The sequence below is a fragment of the Ogataea haglerorum genome (assembly GCF_019207285.1).
Source record: "Ogataea haglerorum isolate 81-453-3 chromosome Unknown 81-453-3_NODE_8_length_489951_cov_95.815404, whole genome shotgun sequence".
NCBI classification, from domain to species: Eukaryota; Fungi; Ascomycota; class Pichiomycetes; order Pichiales; family Pichiaceae; genus Ogataea; species Ogataea haglerorum.
In genome coordinates this window covers 91067-112252 of record NW_025065158.1, presented here as the reverse complement: position 1 = coordinate 112252, position 21186 = coordinate 91067, and the positions used below count along the sequence as shown (strand labels likewise).

The 21186-nt window shown below is 48.9% G+C and overlaps 13 protein-coding genes across 13 annotated transcripts; 6 read left to right on the top strand and 7 right to left on the bottom strand.

The window, feature by feature from the left end:
- Positions 1–496: 496 nt before the first annotated feature.
- KL911_003059 (uncharacterized protein) lies at positions 497–1495 on the bottom strand (the record flags this gene model as incomplete). Its single annotated transcript, XM_043198197.1, has 1 exon — positions 497–1495. The coding sequence occupies one exon, from the start codon at positions 1493–1495 to the stop codon at positions 497–499; it is 999 nt and encodes a 332-aa protein (XP_043054010.1).
- Positions 1496–2010: 515 nt separating this feature from the next.
- KL911_003058 (uncharacterized protein) lies at positions 2011–3351 on the bottom strand (the record flags this gene model as incomplete). The annotated part of the gene is made up of 1 exon (XM_043198196.1): positions 2011–3351. The coding sequence occupies one exon, from the start codon at positions 3349–3351 to the stop codon at positions 2011–2013; it is 1341 nt and encodes a 446-aa protein (XP_043054009.1).
- A 36-nt stretch (positions 3352–3387) lies between these two features.
- On the top strand, positions 3388–4989 carry KL911_003057 (uncharacterized protein; the record flags this gene model as incomplete). Its single annotated transcript, XM_043198195.1, has 2 exons — positions 3388–3941; positions 4158–4989. 2 exons carry the CDS (start codon positions 3388–3390, stop codon positions 4987–4989), a joined length of 1386 nt encoding a protein of 461 aa, XP_043054008.1.
- An 828-nt stretch (positions 4990–5817) lies between these two features.
- Positions 5818–7329, top strand: KL911_003056 (uncharacterized protein; the record flags this gene model as incomplete). Its single annotated transcript, XM_043198194.1, has 1 exon — positions 5818–7329. One exon carries the CDS (start codon positions 5818–5820, stop codon positions 7327–7329), a length of 1512 nt encoding a protein of 503 aa, XP_043054007.1.
- A 234-nt stretch (positions 7330–7563) lies between these two features.
- On the top strand, positions 7564–10326 carry KL911_003055 (uncharacterized protein; the record flags this gene model as incomplete). Its single annotated transcript, XM_043198193.1, has 1 exon — positions 7564–10326. One exon carries the CDS (start codon positions 7564–7566, stop codon positions 10324–10326), a length of 2763 nt encoding a protein of 920 aa, XP_043054006.1.
- A 57-nt stretch (positions 10327–10383) lies between these two features.
- Positions 10384–11964, bottom strand: KL911_003054 (uncharacterized protein; the record flags this gene model as incomplete). Its single annotated transcript, XM_043198192.1, has 1 exon — positions 10384–11964. One exon carries the CDS (start codon positions 11962–11964, stop codon positions 10384–10386), a length of 1581 nt encoding a protein of 526 aa, XP_043054005.1.
- A 317-nt stretch (positions 11965–12281) lies between these two features.
- On the bottom strand, positions 12282–15098 carry KL911_003053 (uncharacterized protein; the record flags this gene model as incomplete). Its single annotated transcript, XM_043198191.1, has 1 exon — positions 12282–15098. The coding sequence occupies one exon, from the start codon at positions 15096–15098 to the stop codon at positions 12282–12284; it is 2817 nt and encodes a 938-aa protein (XP_043054004.1).
- Positions 15099–15176: 78 nt separating this feature from the next.
- On the bottom strand, positions 15177–16133 carry KL911_003052 (uncharacterized protein; the record flags this gene model as incomplete). The annotated part of the gene is made up of 1 exon (XM_043198190.1): positions 15177–16133. The coding sequence occupies one exon, from the start codon at positions 16131–16133 to the stop codon at positions 15177–15179; it is 957 nt and encodes a 318-aa protein (XP_043054003.1).
- An 83-nt stretch (positions 16134–16216) lies between these two features.
- On the top strand, positions 16217–17041 carry KL911_003051 (uncharacterized protein; the record flags this gene model as incomplete). The annotated part of the gene is made up of 1 exon (XM_043198189.1): positions 16217–17041. The coding sequence occupies one exon, from the start codon at positions 16217–16219 to the stop codon at positions 17039–17041; it is 825 nt and encodes a 274-aa protein (XP_043054002.1).
- Positions 17042–17069: 28 nt separating this feature from the next.
- On the bottom strand, positions 17070–17732 carry KL911_003050 (uncharacterized protein; the record flags this gene model as incomplete). The annotated part of the gene is made up of 1 exon (XM_043198188.1): positions 17070–17732. The coding sequence occupies one exon, from the start codon at positions 17730–17732 to the stop codon at positions 17070–17072; it is 663 nt and encodes a 220-aa protein (XP_043054001.1).
- A 145-nt stretch (positions 17733–17877) lies between these two features.
- On the top strand, positions 17878–18801 carry KL911_003049 (uncharacterized protein; the record flags this gene model as incomplete). The annotated part of the gene is made up of 1 exon (XM_043198186.1): positions 17878–18801. The coding sequence occupies one exon, from the start codon at positions 17878–17880 to the stop codon at positions 18799–18801; it is 924 nt and encodes a 307-aa protein (XP_043054000.1).
- A 212-nt stretch (positions 18802–19013) lies between these two features.
- On the top strand, positions 19014–20201 carry KL911_003048 (uncharacterized protein; the record flags this gene model as incomplete). The annotated part of the gene is made up of 1 exon (XM_043198185.1): positions 19014–20201. The coding sequence occupies one exon, from the start codon at positions 19014–19016 to the stop codon at positions 20199–20201; it is 1188 nt and encodes a 395-aa protein (XP_043053999.1).
- A 10-nt stretch (positions 20202–20211) lies between these two features.
- KL911_003047 (uncharacterized protein) lies at positions 20212–21120 on the bottom strand (the record flags this gene model as incomplete). The annotated part of the gene is made up of 1 exon (XM_043198184.1): positions 20212–21120. One exon carries the CDS (start codon positions 21118–21120, stop codon positions 20212–20214), a length of 909 nt encoding a protein of 302 aa, XP_043053998.1.
- Positions 21121–21186: the final 66 nt, after the last annotated feature.

The following is a 21186-nucleotide window of genomic DNA, read 5'->3' as shown; positions in this document are numbered from 1 at the left end:
ACGCAGGTTTCGATGCTGTTGGAGAATGTGTGTGACTGATACACCAGAGTAACGTAGCTTGTGTCTGCCAGGAACAGGGTCTTGGAGAAGTCTCGTCTGCGAGGATGCAATTTGCGTAGCGTCACTTGGACGGCGATCAGTGTCATGAGCGCATAAATCAGTTTGACAAGCTTGTAGGAACCGACTGGCGACTCTCCAAGGTTTTCAACGACTATCTGGATCCATTTGATCGGCACGATCGAGCGACATGCGTGTCGGAACTCCCACGGTACATTGTCGTTGAACAGCGGCTGGAAGGTCTGGAAAAACTCGTCCGGGTGGATGTAAGAGAGCCAGGCAACGGCCTCTAGTCGGAAAACCAAACAAAGAATGTGAAAACACTGCCAGACTGTCTCCCAGTTCCAGTGCCAAATCATAGGTAGGTACGAATAATTTTCTTATGACTAATCATTTATATAACCTTGTATCTCTTTGCTCGACCTATTACAGTAGATGCCTAACAGTCGACCAACTCGACCGCCTTCAGGTGGACTTCATTACATTGGCCTCCAATCGACTCGTCGTACAAGTTGTAGAAGGTGCCCGACAGACACTGGTAGAAAATGGTGTTGTTACCAATGGCCAGGTAGCCTTCTGGGGAGATGGACCATCCGTCAGCATAGATGGCGCCAGCTTGTGGTGGAGGACCGTCGAACTGGAATTGTCTGTTAGCGACGATAGAGCCAATTCTTCCCTCAGAGTCATACAGGACGCCGTCTTTCAAGGTCATGGCCAGAGCACCCTCCTTCTTACAGGAGACGGCGTCGATGTAGTCACCGGTTGCAGTGGACGAGGCCTCGGAAGAGGTCGTCGAAGCGGTGGTAGAAGATGCCTGGATTTGACCGTCGGAAATCTGGGAGATCACACCGCTGGTGGTGGAAGATGCCTCGGTGCTGGTGGTAGCTTGGATCTGGCCATCAGTGATCTGAGACACAACGTCTGCAGCAGTAGAGGTAGATGACTTGCTGGTGGCCTGAATCTGGCCGTCGCCGATTTGGGTAACAACGTCTGCAGCAGTGCTCTTGGAGGAAGTGGAGGTGGTAGCCTGGATTTGACCGTCACCAATTTGAGTGACAACCTCGGCGGCGGTGCTCTTGGAACTCGAGGAAGAAGAGGTGGTGGTGGCAGTGGTGGCTTGGATTTGGCCGTCCGTGATTTGCGTGACAACAGCTGCGGCAGTCGATTTGGAGGTTTCTTCCTCGGTGCCTGTGGTAGCTTGAATCTGGCCATCATCAATTTGGGAAGCAACGTGTCTTTTCTCAACGTTGAGAGACGCGGTCACGGACGAACTGGTCTCTAGGGGCTCAACAGCAATACCGAAGGTGGCAGAGTAGCTAGTCATAGCACCATCCAGGGTTTGGGATGGGGTCATGGTCGTCCAAAAGGTAGAGCCAACATAGGCAGCGAATGCGTTGGAGGCCAGACTGATGGCAGCGAGTGAGGATGCGATCTTCATGGTGTTAGCGAGTTGACTGAAGAAAAGGCCTAGTGGATCTCGCGTTTATATATACCTCGGCTGTCAATTTGGCTAAATTTAGTAATGGCTTTGCAAAGGAGTGTGCATGCTTGGCTGAAACTCCTTTAAAATAGTTTCGGAACCAATTTTACGAAATGGACCTAGAAACGCGTTGTTAGAGAGAGTAAGAGGTCGCCGTTGCAGTCCATCACCTGCTGATCTTGGCCTCTGCCTCTGTTAAATCTCCGGTTGCTACTACCGTCTTCAAATTTTTCATTAATATATACGCGTTGTTTGTTGTATCAATAAAGGCATCCCCGAGGACGCGTTTATTTTTTTTCAATTTATTTTCAAAGGAGAATGCGGTGTGAAGGTGCGACAACAATAAGAGCTACCGTACCTGTTCCTTCCATTGACGCGTGCTAACGCTTTGACGCGCGCATCATCAATAATAGCGAAATCTACACGCTGGAACGTCTATAACTGTAGCGAATTAGGAAATATTGTACAAGATTTCAGTCGAGCCACCTCTCCCTGTCGTTTCTCTTTATGCTTTTCTCGTACACCGAGTACGCGGCTGGGAACAACGCTGTTTTACTCAAAATTATTGTTTTCGAAGGAGTGAGCTTGGCTTTAAGCAAGTTTGCATCTATCAGCGACATCAACAATGTTTCGACGAACGTCTCATCCAGACGCTTATTGAGAACCGTGTAAAACCATTGATCTCTTGCAGCAAACTCGCTCGTCATTGCTTCTGGATTCAGTGACACTTCTAATGCCTTCCGTACAGAATCGAAACTCAGGCCCCCCTGTAATCTGTACGTTTTGAGCACCAGATTTCTGAGCACCAAAATCCTTACCCGTTGCAAAAACCCTATTAGAATTCCAAGTTTAATGAAATATTCTTGCTTTTCTGCCACCATTTTGGAGAATCCAAATAAATCTCCATTTTTGTAGCACTGGATCAATGGACGATACAATTGTAGAAGTTCATGGTTACCAAGCTGCGCCTCCAAATACGGCAAGTTGGGGCATTTTCCCACAAGCAGCCCCGACGGCAGCAAGTACTTGAGAATCAGAAGTACATTCTTCAGCGGCGCCTGTTGGTGGCAATTTTTGAAGCACCAATAGAAATGGTGATATGCGACGTAGTAGTTACTCTGGAGCAAGTGGAATTTGCCCAGCACAAATCTGTACTGTATCAGCTGTTTGCGCGAGATGAGACTCTTGTCGAGCGCCAGAATGTTGATATTGGAGAAAACGTTGTTGCACAGCATGACGGAGTCTATGTACATGTAGGTCTGGCAGAGCGTGATGCTGAGAAACATTAAAATCGAGATTTTATACCTCTTGGAGGGAATGTTGAGCTCTGGGTCGTTTCTTATGTTGTTCAGACTCTTCAGTAGCAATGTCGTCATGTATGATAAGCGAGGATAATCGTTCGTGCGTCCATTGATACTCATTAATTTCTCATCCACCAACTTGGCTAGGCGGAGAATGCTGGTGGTGGATTCCTGTACTAGTCTCAAAAGTTTGGCATTCTGGCTGTTACTGAGCGCAACGCTCAAGCTCTCGTAAAATTTGATAAGAAGGTCTATCGACTTTTGCAGCGACCATGGATCAAAATCGCGGACAAATATGAGGTAGCTCTGAACTAGTGTTTCGAACGACGGCCAGTCTCCGCCGAAAAATGAGGCCTTCTCTATCTGATTCATGAGGTGACTGTTCGAGTAGTTTTGTAGATTCTTTTGCAATGGAGGAAGGTGTGAAGTAGCAGGGTTCACTGAAAGAGCGGTGTGCAGCGTGTCTGTTTGAATCGCATTATGGACCAATTGCAAATAATCAGCGAGCGACATGCAGTAGATAATTATTTTTGGATTATTTTTTTTAGTATGATTTTCTTTGGATCCAATGAGGAACGCAAATCAGAAAACGTATCTAAGTTGGTACATGATCCATGTAGGATAGTCTTGCGCAAGCTCCCTGCTGATATGGATTATGACCGCTTTGTTGAGAAAATAGCCAGCCTGAAAGGGGTCAAGTCCTACTATTTTGTCCAAGGTAAAGTTTCATGCGACCTCAATGAGTCTCCAGTTCACTCACGGGCCTACCTACATATGGCAAGCGCAGAGCATAGCAAGTCTGTTATCCGCCAACTTCGGAACTCCATTCAGTCAGTTGATTTTGCATTTGCAAACTCAGATATACAGAGAGCTCTTAACGAATCTGTTCCTGCACCCTTTATTCCAGGGCATCGAAAAAGCAGAACCAAACTGGAACAATCACCCTTATTTCAGAACTATCTGAAGATGGCTTCAAGCGAGATCACTGAAGAGGAGTTCCTGGGTCCCTATTTGACGAAAGCTAAAAGAAAGAAAGCACCCAAAGAGGGTCGTAGCTCATCTGCTGGAAAGCGAAATGAAGCGACGGAGAAAAAGAAAGACGCGTCGAAAAAAAAGAGGGAGAAAAAGGAGCAGGGCGTAAAGAAGGAGAAAGAGAAAAATACAAGCGCACAACAGAAGCCAAAGAAAGCAAAGGCTAGAAAGTTCAAATCCAATCAAAAAAGTGGTGAACTAAAGACAAGCGTCCAGGTCGAGCCGTCAGCCAAAACTCAGATCACTTAAATGGCTAATCATCCAAATGTTTCAATCCCTCAAACGAGCAATCCAAACAGCCAGTACAAGATAATTGAGGCCACAATCAAATGGTTGCAAGAGTACAAGGCGCTGGCGGTTTCTTCGAGACCGCGACTTACGGAGTTTTTAGATCCAAAATTTGTCAACGAAGTGGTTGAGTGTATCATTGGTGAGCGGCCTATCGAAACAAGCTCAATTGATGACAACACGCAGTATTTCAAAGTATTAACCGAATTTCTTGCAGACATGTTTATTGGCACTGAGGTGGTAGAATCGCACCTCCAAGCTATGGATTCTTCTTTGTTGGACAGGTACGTGAAGGGGGAGACAAAGTGCGAGTTTGTCGAAGACTTAGCTTTGACCGAAGCTATCTACCATTATTGTTGCTTGCTCTTGGTTAGTAGCGTTCGAGGAAAGCGAATGGCGTGGGCTATGACTAATATAAATTACCTGCCGCTGGAGTATAAAAAGGTGTTGGAAAAGTTTAGTCTCATTGCCGACAAGCGGTCTGAATTCGAGGGCTTCGAGGAAAATTCAGAAGATGCAGAACTGGAAGAAGCATTACTAGAGAAAGAGGAACAAGCTCGATTTCTCCAATCACAGTTGAATGAGCTACACGAAACGAGTCAGCTCAAAGAACAGCAGCTACTCACCGAGCTGGAAAGCAAAGAGGAAAAACTGAAAGCTTATGATCAACTGGTGGCTAAATTAAAGATACAAAATGAACAGTTTCATCATAACCTCGTGGACGCGTCTGTTAATTCTACACTCAATAAAGACTCGAGATTGGAGATGATTTCATTCGAAAATAAAGTGTTAGAGCACTTTCTCTCCATATTGGCAAAAGCGGCAGACTAGAATATCGCATCCAGTGTACAGCACACGCACATTGCAGCCAAGCATCCCATTAGACAGTCGGTCCCGTCATTATTTGGGTGTTGCTGCTGAGCATACACCGGCTGCTGTTGATAATAGGGTTGTTGCTGATAGTATGGCTGTTGCTGCCCATACATCGGCTGCTGCTGGTATTGCTGGTAGTACGGTTGTTGCTGCTGATAGTATGACTGATTTCCTGAATACATGCCTCTCTCCTCTGGAGGCTGTGCGCTATATGTGGTCCCCGAATTGTAATATTCTGCTGCTGCGCCTTTACTTGCGGGCGGAGGGCCGGATGGTGGCTGTAGTGTTAGTCTCAAGACCTGTTCGTACTTACTTTGTATTCAGACATGTTCAACTAAGACTAAAATCTATTGCAGTTTTTTATACTTCGGAAGATTCTTTATGTTAGAATCTGCCAGATTGTATTTCCTGTATCGCCACATGGCTTCGGTGGCTGTGCTTCTGATTTTTGGATGACGGTAGCGGACGGAAGTGATGTTGCACAGCAATGTCAGCAAGATGGCGCAGCCCAGCTTAGCATGAGCATGAGCAAAAAAACGCTGCATTCGTGTCAGCATCAATATGCCTTTTGCGGCTATCCCAACAGCCTAGATCTTGACGTAGTACCTGACTTCTATTGCGGGTGTAGAGATGCAAAAGATTTATTTGTTTAGAAAAACACCATTCCCTGGCAAAACACAAGGTCGCGATACTGTTTAGAACTGCATTCGTGACGGAATTGAGTGTCTGGCGCGGTTTAAAAAGGGAATTAGACGGCTTTTCACATAGAGCGCGTCACCACTAGCCATGAACATAGATCAACGAAGACAGTACACGCGAAAAGATCTGGATCAGGACGAGGAATTCTGGTTACAGCAGGATTCTCTAGCCATAGATCTGCGACAGATGCCTCCTGCGCGACGGAATTTTCTGCCAGACGAGATGTCTAATAGTTCATCACAAGCGTCATCAACAGTGATACATCCAGGCTACCAGGCGGAAGCAAAGCGGACCGTTGAGGATCTGAAACAAGCAGTTTCTGCTACCTTGAATACAGACCAGATGTTCGCGGATACATTGAAGGCCCTGCAGAATGAGTGTGGCGAGACGAGCGACGATGCGGAAGAGGTGGCAGAGGCTGTTCAGAATATACCAGAAGAGGATGATTACAACGATTACATGGAGGGGATGTTGCCATCGCCACCTTCTTCTCCTCCACGAGAACTGGATCCTGATAAGCTATACGCGCTATACGACTTCAGCGGGCCCGACCCATCGCACCTGGAACTGTCTAAAGATGACTCCGTGCTCCTGCTTAATGATTCCGACAGCTACTGGTGGTTGGTGAAACGAAGTTCTAATAATCAAGTTGGATTTGCGCCCGCAGAAGTGTTGGAGACGTTTGAAGAGCGTCTTGCCAGACTTAATTGCTGGAAAAATGAGGTCATCGAAAGAGAGGATACAACGTGCCTGTCGGTTGACGATCTGAAAGAGTTTGAGCTGAACTCGCAAAAGGTTTACTCTGGTTCCAATTTGACACTATACGAGAACCAGAATGATAGCAGCAAGAGCGATAACTCGTTGCTGGGCCGCAAAAGCTCGCTCAAACGTAGCAAATCGTCCATGCGCAAGACCGTGTCCTTCGTTCCAGAAATTCTTTCCGAGCTGAAAGAGGTCGACGATACCAAGTCCGAGCCTGGGAGCGATACGCAGCCTCAGCCTGTCCCCTTGACAGTCAAAAAACGAGTCAGCAATTCGAATTTCTTGGTGAAAAACCTCGATGATTACCAAGAACATCGCAGGTTTTCGTTCCAGGAGAAAAGGCCTGACGATGTCGACGACGACGGAACCAGCATATCATCCGTTGACTCCGACCTCTACGGGGGTTTCATTGATGATAAACAGTCGGATCAAGAAGAGCGTACCGAGTCTGCTGCTTCCTTTTCACCCACTACCTCGACGACAGAGGTTGATAATTCTACTACTACATTTGATGAGACTGCGCAGTCGACAAAGAAGCAGTTCAGAACGCTGTCGTTTCAGGAGCAGCGAACACTTTTTTTGGAAAAGAAAGATAGCAAGCTATCTCAGAGAGAGGCTTCCAATGACTCTACGACATCAAGCTTATCGCAACGCAAAAACTTGTCAAGTGTTTCTTCCGATCCTTTAGCACCGCAAGCATCCCAGACTGATCTTCTTAGATCCAAACCATTGCATCCTGTGGCTAGTGAGCTGTTCAATCCTCTTTTCGACCAACTGGAGGTCCTGGAAAATATGCTGAACGATTTTATAATAACTGATGAGCTCGATGTAAAATAAATACACATCTTTACACAGGCCTAAAAAAAAAAATTCCAAAAATTTTTCTGAACAATTAACAAGTGCTGATTTACTGAAAAATTAACGGGGGGAAGGATTCAGATTTGTTCATCTAAGCTCAACCGTGATCCTGATTACATCTGTGATATATACGTGCTCCGTTAAGCATCAAAGACGAGGTTTCAGGGTACAAGCTTTAACTCCTACCACACAAAATATCAGATTTCCCCTACAATGCCCCAATGGACGCCTAACGCACAGGCGTTGGATCAGATTGTACTTATTCTTGCAGGAACATTATCGTCTGACAGTAACGTGCGGTTGCAGGCCACAGAAGCTTTAGAAAAAGTAAGACAGGAAACGGACTTCGACAATTATCTTTTGCATATTTTGATTAACGGACAATCCCTCGAGTCCCAAGTTAGGGCGTCTGCCGGACTCTTGCTGAAAAATGACCTCATAAAGAACCTTCAATCAAAGTCTGAGGATTTGAAGTCACATTTATTACAAGAGATCCCTAAAGGGCTGTTGGACTCGCAGAACCTAGTGAGGAACATCACAGGGAATGTCATCACAACACTATTTTCCATATTCGGTGTCCGTCAGTGGCCCAATATTTTGCCCAACTTGATGGAGCTTGCTTCTGGTGCTGCAGGTACTGCAGAGTCGCAAGAGGGAGCTATGAGTGCCTTGATGAAAATCTGTGAAGATTCCGCTCGCCTCTTGGACCGCGAATATAATGGCGAACGGCCTGTAAATTTTATGGTGCCGCAATTTATTGAGCTGACAGGCTCCCCCAATCCAAAGGTGAAAGCCAGCGCAATTGGGTGTATCAACCAGATTCTGACTATAAAGTCACAAAGCATGTATATCCACCTGGATGAGTTCATGGCACGTTTATTTGGACTTGCAACGGATGAAGATCCGAACGTTAGAACCAAAGTGTGTACTGCTTTCGCCAGCATTCTCGAAGAACGTCCAGATAAGCTAATGCCTCATTTGGATGGCGTCATCAACTACTGTATTCATTCGATGGGAGACTCGAACGAGGAAGTGGCTCTGGAAGCATGTGAGTTTTTGCTGAATTTGGCAACGTCCGACATGCCTGAGGCAATTGTCAAATCCAAGCTTCCAATTCTGATCCCAGTGCTCTTGGAGAAGATGGTCTACTCTGAGATGAATGTGTTTTTAATTGAGAACTCTGATGAGCAGGACAACGAGAATGTCGAGGACAAAGACGACGACATCAAGCCCCAAATGGCTAAAGGAAAAGAGGCCCACAAGCTTGCCAGCAAGAATGCCGCAAACAATGACCAAGAAGAAGATTCGGACGATTCTGACGACGAGGACGACATCGATGGATCCACGGAATGGAATTTGAGAAAGTGTTCAGCTGCCACCATGGATATTCTAGCTACAAACTACCCTTATGAGGTGTTGGAAGTTTCTCTTCCGATTATCAGGGAGAGAATAGTTTCTCCACAGTGGCCAGTAAGAGAAGCCTCAATCCTTGCTTTGGGAGCAATAGCCGAGGGCTGTTTGGACCAGGCTTCTGCTGAGCTTCCATCTTTGATTCCGTTCCTGGTAGAGAGACTGAAAGACTCTGAAACCCGGGTCCGTCAAATCACCTGCTGGACGCTGGGCCGCTATTCTTCGTGGGTGTGCTCTGAAGCTTTGAGCGGAGGCTCCTATGCTAACTACTTTGCTCCAACGTTCCAGTCGATTATGGAATGCGCCTTGGACACAAAGAAAGTTGTTCAGGAGAGCGCCTGTTCTTCGTTAGCCGACTTCATTGATTCAGCTCAACCCGAGTTGTTGGCTGAGTTCATTGAGCCATTACTGAGCCACTTCCAAGCCTATTTCAAGAAATACCAACGGAAAAACCTCATCATCCTTTACGACACCGTACAAACATTCGCTGAGAAAGTTGGCGACCAACTGTGCTACAAGCCGGACTATATCGAGATTCTCCTACCTCCACTCATAGAGAAATGGCAGCAGCTGACCGACAACGATAAGGATTTGTGGCCACTGTTGGAGTGTATGTCTTCTGTTGCAGCTGCCTTGGGCGAGTCGTTCGCTCCATACGCGGTGCCAGTTTACGAGCGTGCGTTCCGGATTCTGGCTATGAGCGTTGAGCAGGCACGATTGTCAAATGACAATCCAGGCTTTGAAGCCCCTGAGAAGGACTTCATCGTTACTTCCCTGGACCTGATCGATGGTCTGGTGCAAGGCCTCAAACAGCACAGCGCTCAGCTTATCCAGCAATTTGACACGAACGAAGTTTCGCTGATGAAGCTTGTGATATACTGTTTCGACGACCCAACAGACGATGTTCGTCAAAGTGCTTATGCTCTTCTCGGAGATTTTGCTATCTTTCTCATGGAGCCACTAGTGGTTCCGCATCTACACCAGGTGATGGTCTGTATTGGGAACGAAGTGACGAATAGGACATTTCGCTCTAGCGCGGCCTGCAACAACGCGGTGTGGGCGCTGGGCGAAATGTGCCTGCGTCTTTCCGCAGACATCTTCAAGCAGTACATCGCAAATTTCATGAATGTGCTGATTCCTCTTCTTCTGAGCACGGACGTCGAACAAACGATTCTTGACAACACCTCCATTACCATTGGACGCATGGGGGTTCACAACGCCGCAGATATGGGTCCGTATGTTCCTCAGGTGCTTGTCACCTGGTGCTCGTTCATGAAGTATCTGGAAGAAAACGACGAAAAAGAAACATCGTTCGAAGGAATGTGCAACATCATCACAGCAAACCCCACTTGTTTGAACCCACACGATGTTTCCGGGCGCATGGCTATGAAGCACTTCATCGATTGCATTGCATATTACGAGGCTCCGTCCAATAGACTGGGAAGCAAGCTACATCACCTTCTCACCTGTTTTAAGAGCGGATTAGGCGACGCGGAGTGGAACGCGTTGCTGTCCGAGCTAGATCCGTTTGTTGGCGAAATCCTTAAGATGAAATACGGGGTGTAGCAGAACAAAATATCATACACTATAATAAATAATTAAGTTATTTAATTTTGCATACATCTATTTATTTCTTGGTTCCAGGAGCAGTTCACCGATCGGCACGTCGCTGACTCCCTTACCAAGAGCATATACCGAGCGGCCACGAAGCACGGTTTCCACCACGCGCCCGCAAAGCTTGCGGCCGTTGAAAGCAGTGAGCTTATTCTTGAAGAACGTGCGGACATTAGCAACGGTATGATGAGCTTCAGGATCGAAGATGGCGAAATCGGCATCCATTCCTGGTGCAATGGACCCCTTTCTATGGTCTAGGCCTACCTGTTTGGCTGTGTTTTCGCAACACCATCTAGCAATATCTGTGAACGAGATGCCAAAGTTCTGGCCCTCGGAGTAGAGCAAAGGCAAGCCAAAACCGACCGAGGAGATTCCTCCCCAAGCTTCAAAGAAATCTCCCCTTTCCAGTCCTTTGAGCTCAGGCGTGCACGGGGAGTGGTCACTCACCACTGAGGTGATTATTCCCTTCTTGAGTCCCTGCCACAGTTCTCTACGATTCTTATCCGTGCGGATTGGGGGACAGCATTTGTACTGGGTGGCGCCGTTAGGAATGTCCTCTGCTTTGAGAGTGAGATAATGGAAACACGTTTCTGCGGTGATTGGCAAGTTCAGCTTTTTCTGGGCGTACTCGAGCATTGGCAGTGCCTCTTTGGTAGCAAGGTGGACTATATGCACGTTTGTGGAGGGATACTTTTTGGAGCAAGTGATGATGTTCTTAATCGCGGTAATCTCAAAAGAGTCTGGCCTGGAAGCGAGGAACGAGGAGTAGGCCGTTGGATCGACAGACTCGAGCTCGCTGTTGTCCTCGATGGCTTTTTCGAGCGGAGTGATCTCGTCGTCCAACGAGAGGGCGTGGATCTTGGGCGACTTGGCGAGCTGCGAGATGGTACCTGTTGTTGGCTCCACGGGATGCAGCGTTGGCGACGAGGCCAGCAGCTGAGCCTGGTGGTCGGTGAGTCCGTCGTAATGGTGGTGCGCGTCGATCGACGCGTCGCAATCGGAATCCATTTCAGCGTGGAATAGAAGCACTGTCGAGAACCCGTTGACGCGCTTGAGAGCCTGCTGGATGTATTCAGGGGTGATCATGGGGAACTCGCTGACACCGCTGTCCATCAAAAAACCCTTAAAGCCGCGGACGCCAGCCTGGATAAGAGGAACCAGATGGTCAAGATTGGTAGGGACCAGCCCGCCCCAGAAAGCGGTGTCAACCCAGCACTGTCCCTTAGCAGCCTCCAGCTTGAGATAGAAATTTTCAAGGGTGGTTGTAGGGGGAACGGCGTTCAGGGGCATGTCCACAACGGTGGTGACACCTCCGCTGGCAGCAGCCTGTGTTCCAGTTGCGAAGCCTTCCCACTCGGTCCGGCCGGGTTCGTTCAAGTGGACATGTGCATCGACGAGGCCCGGCATGATGACCAGGGGATCCAACTTGCGGTAGGAAACCACATGGTATTGGGCTAACGTGAGATCTCCATCGTCCAGGATGTTTGGAATAACGGTCAGAATCTTGCCAGAGCAGTCTGAATAGATAATCGTTGCTGGGCCAACCGTACCGTTGGCCACTACTCTGGAAGAGGAGATGGCTTTGCTCATAAGGTTAATTTACAGCGTGCCCGGTGGTTTAAAACATTTTCGGTGGATTCCGTACAAGGTGCAAGGTGTCGCCGAATGCGGAAGGTTTGTTATCAGCAGCTACCACCTGACCCCACTGATAACGGCTGCCCGAGAGGCCAAGCGGTGGCAGCTCAGCGACGTGGCCGGAGGTCGTCGTCGCTGCACTTGCCGTTCCTGCCTGAAGGTGTTGCAGCACTTCAGAATGCTGGCTTGTAGACTCTTTATCTTTGTTTCTTTTTACGTAGCCAGATCTAGTACATCCGTACACCGCGTGGAAACCGTTGGTTTCTTCTGCTTTACAGTTTTAGCATCTCCTGCAGGACACCCGATTGAAAGTCTTTCTGGAAGTCTGACTCGACCACCTTGCGCAGTTCTGCTTCTGCCTCGTCCGCGCCGATACTTTCGAGTCCGCCGCGCTCTTCGACGCGGTTTTTCCATTTTTTCAGCGCCCTCTTGAGCACCTCGTTGGCTTCCAGAATCTCCGGACTGCCGAATTTCGTCTGTTTGGCAGTTCGCCTGCTGATATCGTCCAGGTCGCTGGCCTTGCGCTTGGCCATCTCGATGATCTTCGTAGGGAACTTCACGATCTCCGCCACGTGCACGCCGAACGACTGGTCGCTCACTCCCGGCTCCACCTTGTAGAGCAGCGTAATATTTTTCGAGTCGGAGCTGGTATCTGTGTGGGCCACCACCTGAAGATTCTTCACCGCGGTATACTTGTCGGCCAGCGCGGTGAGCTCGTAGAAGTGCGTGGCAAACAACGTGAACGCGTGGATCTCCTTGCAAATGTGCTCGGAAATGGCCCAGGCCAGCCCGAACCCGTCGTACGTCGAGGTTCCGCGGCCGAGCTCGTCCACAATGATGAGCGAGTTAGACGTGGCCGTCTTCAGAATTGAGGACATCTCGAGCATCTCCGCCATGAAGGTCGAGACGCCTTTGAGCTGCGAGTCCGACGCGCCAACACGGGCCAGAACAGAGTCGAAAATACAGAGCTCCGCGCCGTCTGCGGCAGGCACAAAACAGCCTATCTGGTTCATCAGGGCGATCACTCCCATGGTGCGGATGTAAGTCGACTTACCGCCCATGTTGGGCCCCGTGATGATGAGGAATTCCTGCGAGTCGCGACAAAAGTTGATATCGTTGGGAATGAACATCAGTCCGTCCTGTTGCTCCAAGCATGGATGGCGCGCCTCCCTGAGACGGACGCGACGCTCTGGGCTTCCCAGACCGTGGAGCTTTTCCGGCCGCGTGTACGGAACCGGCGCAAACGCGCAGGTGTGTGCAAACGAGGCCAGCACGTCCAGCTTGCTCAACTCAATCGACAGCTTGAGGAAAATCGAGGAATAGGTTGCGGTGATGGCGACGATCTCCTTCACCACCTCAGACTGGCCGTTGTCGTACTGTTCCTCCAGCGACTTGACCTCGGAATTGAGCTGGCTGAGCTCAGCCGTCGTGAAGTAGACTCCCGCCTTCACCGTAGACAGCTCTCTGTACTTTTTCTTGCCGCGAATGCACGAGCTGTCGTTTCTCGTGAGACGGAAACACCAGCCGTGGACATGGTGGATCTCAAGTTTCAGTTTCTTGTCGAGCTCCATTCCGAGGTCATCGCCTGCTAGTTCGTGTTCGCGGCGCATCTGGGACTTGACGTGCTCGATCTTGTGGCTGATTTCCGTCAGACTGGCGTCGAATTCAGGATTAATTGCCACCATCGATCCCTGCACCGACGACGCGTTGTCCAGAGACTCCAAGTCCACGGTGGTCTCCACCATCTCCTGGAACTTCGACAGCGCGCCGGCGTACTGGCTGATTGGCGAGATCCACAAGTCCTGGAAGAGCTTCCTGACGGCACTATCAGGTTCCAAGCTGTCCATCGAGGTGTTCAGGAAGTCAAGCAGGTCTGGCAGTCGGATGCACAGCTGGTACAGTCTAATGACGTCGTCGAGCGATTTTGTTCCGCGCGGATTGGCCAGCCGTTTGACCAGTCTTGAAATGTCCGGCACTTCGTTCAAAAACTGCGTCTGCAGAGACTCGCGGAGGTTCAGGTCGTCAATAAGATGGCCGACAATAGAATGGCGGTTTTGGATTTCCTGGACGTCGACTAGCGGCTGTTTTAGCCACTGCGATAGCAGTCTGGTGCCCCCCACCGTCTTGCAGTTGTTGAGCAGACCGAAAAGAGAGGACGTCTTATTCATTGTATTGTTGTAGTTCGGCGGCGGAAACAGGTTTGCGGCTCTCACAGCAGCGTAGTCGAGCTTCATGAACTGCTCAAGATCGTACTTGATAACGTTGATGGATCCAAAGTTGGATTGGTCGGCCAACAGCGAGAGATAAACCAGAATAGCGTTACAGCAGGCAAGCCCCACGTGCAGCGACGAGAGCTCGTTCGCCGACAGCACAAGCTCGTTTCCGGTCAGTCTCGCTACGTCCTGCTCGATGTTCTTGTCCGAGAAGTCGGCGGAACGCGCTTCAGAAACCACGATGTCGCATCTATCGATAAGCTGTTTGATCTTATCCATATCTGGGTCCGAGGAGGCAGACGCAGGAACCAGACACTCCTTGACGCCCGTCTGGATCAACAGGGCCTCCAGGTTCGAGAATAGATCGTTGTCGTAAAATTCTGTAACTCCGAGAGTTTTTGCGTTGGGGTCGTAGAACGAAAGTCCCAGTTTCTTGCCCTCAGAGGACGAGCTGACGAGCTTGAGAGCTGCCAGGATCGAGACGGCATTCAGATCGGCTGTGTTAATCAGCTCCTCAATTTCTGAAAGATTTCCCGGCGACGCGGTCCGCATATTGTCCCAGTTCTTGGAATATATCTCCAGCTTGTGGCCGGAGTCCACCACCACCAATTTCAGCAAATTGGCAAAAACAGCAGGCGACAGAGTGATGTACTGCACCGTGCGTTGCTCTGCGGTCGCGGTCTTCACCACCGACTGGGTCTTGTATATCAGATCGGCCACCAGCTCTGCGTCCTCGTCCAGAACAATATAGTACTCGCCCTTGTCGACGACGCGCAAAGTGCGCGCCGACTTCGGAGGCAGTCTGAAGTACTTGCTGTAGAATGACGACTGGTCGCGATCGTCGGCGAATTTCAGCTCCGGACGGATGCTCGACATACTACTATTGCTTACGGATTTTTATTTTTTTAAATGTAACGCGTCTTCGTGTTTTCAATGGTGCGAGGTGTACGGAATTCAGGCAGCGTCGTAAGAGCGTGTCGACGAGGCGATGGGAGCACTCTCGTCATCCGTATCGAACTCCTCCGGCTCCTCTTCGTGCTTGTACAAAAAGAACTGTATGAAGATGCAAAAATCCAGCGCCAGAGTCCCTAGGGACCCGGCCAGCCACGACGAGTTCACCAACAGGTATCTGTAGCCTGTGCTGACGCTCAGAATGGACACCACGTAGGTGATATTTCCGAGACATGCGAAGAGGAAGAACATGAACGAGATGCCCTCGCAGGACTTTCTTTCAAAGTTGAGCAAGATTTGAGGAACCCGAGAACCCAAATACAGTGCTGCGCAAAGCCAGCCAAACGTTTGGGCTAGCGGATTGAACACCAGACTGTCGTCGTCTGGCGGCGGCGAATTGTCGTCTCTCGACCCACCGAAAAACCAGCCGCCGAATCCAGATACCACCACGAGCAGCACCATCAGCAGGTTGTAAAACAGCTCCTTGCTACGTTCCTGGGGCCCTTTCATGTTCACGCCGTCGATGTCGTTGAAGCTGCCCACGTCGCCAGTCGTGTCTGCAGCGTCTTCCTCACCGCGACTTATCACGTTCTCAAGCAACGGTTCGTGCTCGGTAAGCGGATTGGCGGGCGAGAGGTGGATAGGGTCCACATGTTTGGGTTTGCCATGGCCGTACACGAGACACTGCCAGAGAAGAACCACGTCTGCGAGCGTGTAGTAAATGGCCAGCACGATCATAGTGGGCAGGACTCCTTGCAAAATGGCGCCCACAACGTTAAAAAGATCGCCGAGTAGCCAGAGAATAACGAACATGAGCGACAGGCCCTCGGCGCTCGAGCGCACAAAATTCTGGTAGATCTGGGGCGCAAAAACAATGATCCAGCAGGCTATCGAGATAGAACCGGTGATCCCCGACACGGCCTGGGCATCTATAATGAGCGGGCTCGGAGGAGGAGCCATGGAGCAATGGTGGAGTTTCAGAACTGAAAAATTTTTGACCTCGCGTCGATCGACTTGGGAAAATACTTTTAATACTGCTGCCAATGGAAGAGCCGTACCGGAGACAGAAACCGGTCATCCCGGAAGGGATGAGCAAGTCGGCGTGGAAAAAGGAGCAGAAACGGCTACGATGGGAGGAAAACAGAGAAAAAATGCGCGAGGTGCGCAGGGAGAAACGGAAAGCTCTCAAGGAGACCAGGAAGCTGAAAAATGCTGATAAGCCGAAGCGCTGCAAGATCGAGCAGCAGGAAGCCGGCTATTCGGTTATTGTGGACTGCGATTTTGACGACTTTATGCTCGAGAAGGAAATCGTTTCCATGAGCAACCAGTTGGTGACTAGTTACGCAGACAACAAAAAGTACCCCTATAGAGTGGACATAACAGTGACTTCTTTTGGAAAGCGAATGAAGGAGCGCTTTGACCGCGTGCTCCCGCACTACCAGAACTGGAAGCCAGAGCATATGAAGTTTACCGAGGAAAAGCTGGAGAACGTGCTACCAGAAAATTTATCAAGGGTGGTGTATCTCACCGCAGACACAGAGGAAAAGCTCGAGACTTTAGAGCCAGGAATGACGTACATTGTTGGTGGCATCGTGGATAAGGGCCGCCATAAATTGTTGTGCAAGAATAAGGCCGACAAACTAGGAATTTCCACCAAAAGGCTTCCGATAGACGAGTATATCAAGGTGAGTGGCCGTCGAGTTTTGGCGACGTCACATGTGGTGGAGATGTTGATTAGAAAGCGAGAGTTCGACAGCTGGAAAGATGTTTTTGAGGCGGTGATTCCGATGCGGAAGGTCAGGAAACCAAGCTGTGCGGGAGCTGGTGACGAGAAAGAGGAGGACGAAAGTGGCAACGATTCTAATTGAAGTGTATTATAAAACGAAACCTGCTCATTCATTTTTGTTTTTCTGTGTTCGAGCTCTGTTCCTTTAGCCTGCGCTTGATTATGGTATTATTGTAAGTGCCCAGCACAAAGTAGCAGAAGTTGAAGAACACGGCCCACTGGTTAGGCTTGAGGAAACTCTGGGCTACAAGCATGAATATAGGGCTGGAGATCCACGAGGAACGGACCACCGAGACCAGCGATTTCTGGAGTGCACCCTTGATTTTCTTAAGCACGTCCAGCAGCTCTGCTTTGGCAGATGACAAGTCCTTGACATTCGCAATATTAGTGCTCGAGATTAGCGAGATGTAGGAGATCATAAGGGCAGAAATGGCCGGCGTGATAGTCACCAGGGAAGTGAGGATCTGGGCTAGTCTTTTTCTAGGACCCAGTGGTGGACGATAAACTAGATGTAGAAGTTTGTACGCATAATGAGAAAAAGGACCGTTGATCAGGAGGCCGTACAGAAACATCAAAGGGACGCGTTTTGTGAGGAAATGTGAGAGCTGCACCTCTTTGCACCCGATCTTGATAGTTGTCTTTCTGGATTCTCCAGCAAAGTAGGTGGCTAGCTGTTCGTTGAGTCCATTTAGTATAGCCGCAGTTAGCGCCTTAGTTGCCAATGGGCGTTTTTCCAAAGTATCGAGGTATTTTCTGTTCAGATCGGCGAGCATAGCAAAAGCGCGTTGTAATGTATTTATCTTTTTTTTAGCACTATCGGCTCGTTTATCTGCCCATTTGTTACCCTCCTTGGATTGAAAAATTTTTAAATAAATTTTGTTAAAAATTCAAAATTGATTTTATTATAACGAATTAACTATGGCATTCTCAGACAGAGGCGGCAGAGGCGGCAGCAGAGGAGGTCGTGGTGGTTTCAGAGGAGCCTCAAGAGGCGGGGCCCGTGGAGGAAGAGGTGGTGCTCGCGGCGGCAGAGGTGGTGCTAGAGGTGGAAGAGGCGGTGCCAGAGGTGGAAGAGGTGGTGCTCGTGGAGGAAAGGCTGGGGGAAAGGCTGGAGCTAAGGTGATAATCGAACCACACAGACATGCGGGCGTTTACATTGCAAGGGGAAAAGAGGATTTGCTGGTGACGAAGAACCTCGCTCCCGGCGAGTCTGTGTACGGAGAGAAGAGAATATCCGTCGACGAGCCTTCCAAAGACGAGTCGGCTCCAGCTACCAAGGTCGAGTACAGAGTCTGGAATCCTTTCAGATCCAAGCTGGCTGCCGGTATCATGGGAGGACTGGACGAGATTTTCATTGCTCCTGGCAAAAAGGTGCTCTATCTGGGAGCAGCTTCAGGTACCTCTGTTTCCCACGTCGCCGACGTTGTGGGACCAGAAGGTATAGTGTATGCTGTTGAGTTTTCGCATAGACCGGGCAGAGAGCTGATTGGTATGGCCAAGAAGAGACCAAATGTCATTCCTATCATCGAAGACGCTAGACACCCGCAAAAATACAGAATGTTGATCGGTATGGTGGACGTTGTTTTTGCAGACGTTGCGCAGCCAGATCAGGCTAGAATTATTGCCCTGAACTCGCATCTTTTCCTCAAGGACAAGGGAGGAGTGGTCATTTCCATCAAGGCCAACTGTATCGACTCTACTGTTGACGCAGAAACCGTTTTCGCTAGGGAGGTGCAAAAACTCAGAGAGGAGAGAATAAAGCCTCTTGAGCAGCTTACCTTGGAGCCTTACGAGAGAGATCACTGTATCGTGGTCGGAAGATACATGAGAAGCGGATTGTAAAAGGCTTATAGAGGTGTAGCTTGTACCAGAATAATGTGCGTTTGAATTGTAAAGAAAAAACAGACGTCTGTCTGGCTGTGCAGCAAAAAGTTTGCAACTCAGAATTTATACAAATCTCTTTGTTATAGATTAGAAGCCATACTTTCCAAACAAGGGCCACTCTTATTTTTAACAAATAATACACAGTGGACGCTCCAAAACACTCTCTCTTGATGAGTCGACGGAATTCGGTCATCGAGCTTCTTTCAGACTCTGAAGACAATTTTGTGGTCTCCACCTCAGATAGGCGTCGTGTGAGGCAAAGGCGTCAGGCCCGGTCTACCACCCCCGCCGAGGACCCGATAGTGATTCCATCTGATGCCGAAGAGGCTCACTCAGATGGAGATGTTGAGATCACAGGCGAACAGACTCTGGCACCGCCACAACGGAGGGCTTTTTCGAGACAACGGCCCGGTTTCACACTGTATCAGCCCAACGGCGCGGTTTTCCAGCCATACGAGTCTGTGCGAATATCCGGAACACAGCGATCAATAGCAGCAAATAGACCACGCAGGCGGCTTCGTCCTCGGTATCCTAGACGAGCGAATAATCAAAGAGCGCATTTCACGAGTGAATACATTAACGAAGTCCTCCGCAACAACTGGATGGTGAACGCCTTCCGACTTGGGCGAACCGATAGTGACAGTTCCATTGCTTCGAGAGTGCTGTATGATTTGCGTTCGCGTGTGCCGTATGTTAGACATCTAAACAGACTGGGATTTATGCCTTTGGCTGCACACCAAGTTGATTTTGGCCCGCAAGAAGAAGGCGAAGGAGACGAGATACCCCATAGCATAATGGATGAAATCAGGCGCAGGGAACAGGAAGAGGAAGACCGTCGCGTAAGGTCGAGGTCAAACATGGCGAACAAGATGAAGATGACACAGGAAACCAAGGCACAGATACCTGAAGAACAGAGAAATATGTTTTCAAATGGATTCTCGTCCAAAGATACTTCTGTCTGCATTCTTTGCGGCGTCCCATTGGTCGAAGGAATACCAGATGATTTCCAAACAAGCACAGATATGGAGCTGAAGCGCAAGCTCGTGGTGCACGACAAGTTCATGTCGCCATGGCAATTCAGTAAAAATCTCACTACCGCAGACAAAGACCTCTCGCGCAAGGTATTTTTTGGGAGATGCGGCCATGTTTACTGTGGGAGATGTATCAACAACATCAATAGATACGCAAAACAGAAAGGCAAATCGCGGCCCAAGAAGAGAAAAACCGATCTGGCCAAAGTTGGGGTGGAGCACATGGATTTGAACGATCCTGAGTACTCAGCTCCAAATCGTTGCGTGGCGCAAGATTGCAAGAGGCTGCTGACAGGTAACTACTTTTTCCGCGAGTTATACGTCTGATTCATTGTCATTAAGCGTATGCGAAGGTAGGGAATTGTACACACTCGCCGTCATCATCTTCATGGTCATTGCAATGAGCACATCGGCGGATATAATACGAAAGGTTGACGGGGTACTCTCCAGATTCGATTGTTTCGATGTCAGTCTGAGAGCTTCGAGGATATAGGGGTATTTTTGGGTTAATCTGATGGTGCTTGAAATCGGGCAGACTTGCGCTTAGTGGTAGCTTAACGTTTTCTGACAAAAAGCCTGGAACAAATGTGATCTTGAGCGAGTCGAACACGTAGAACCTCTTGTTCTTGTAGTTCAGCGCCTTGAACTCCAGCTCGTTATGGAGCTTCTTGATATTAATTTTAAAGTCTTTGTCTGATTCTGAGTCGTACGTTATTATGCTATTTTTGCGGAATTTAATGATTTTTTTATGATTCTCTCTCAAACTTGATAGATCATAAGGAAAGAACAGCAACGAGCTTACGCTCTTCTCGTTGTTGTAGATAATCAGCTGCAATTTGCCCTTTATTGGAATTTCGAGGCCGGGAAATTTACGTTTGGAGCCTTTGGAGTTGCGTTCCTTTTCTTTAGCAATGTAGTAATCATTCAGATTGATTTCTGCAAAATAGGGCGAATCAGAAATGTCTTTCATGAAGGATGCCGTGAATGGCAACATAATCTGCTTCTGATACGTTGGCGAGCAAGCCGACAGCTTCATGGTAAAGGGGAGCGGTTCCGACGATGTAATTAGTTCCGAGAAGACCACAGAAGAAGAGGACCTTCGACGTCTGGAAGCTGTGGGGGTGGGTACTTTCTTTGAGCACCTAAAACACTTGGTGAGCTCTATGGACTTCTTGGACTCTGAGCGAAAGCCCTCGAGGTCATCTAGTGTCGATAGCTGTGACAACGACGACCTTCTTTTTGACATGATTAAATTAACGAGCTGTAATTATTTATTTCCCCTAGATAAGGGGTATTGTGTTACACTGCCACA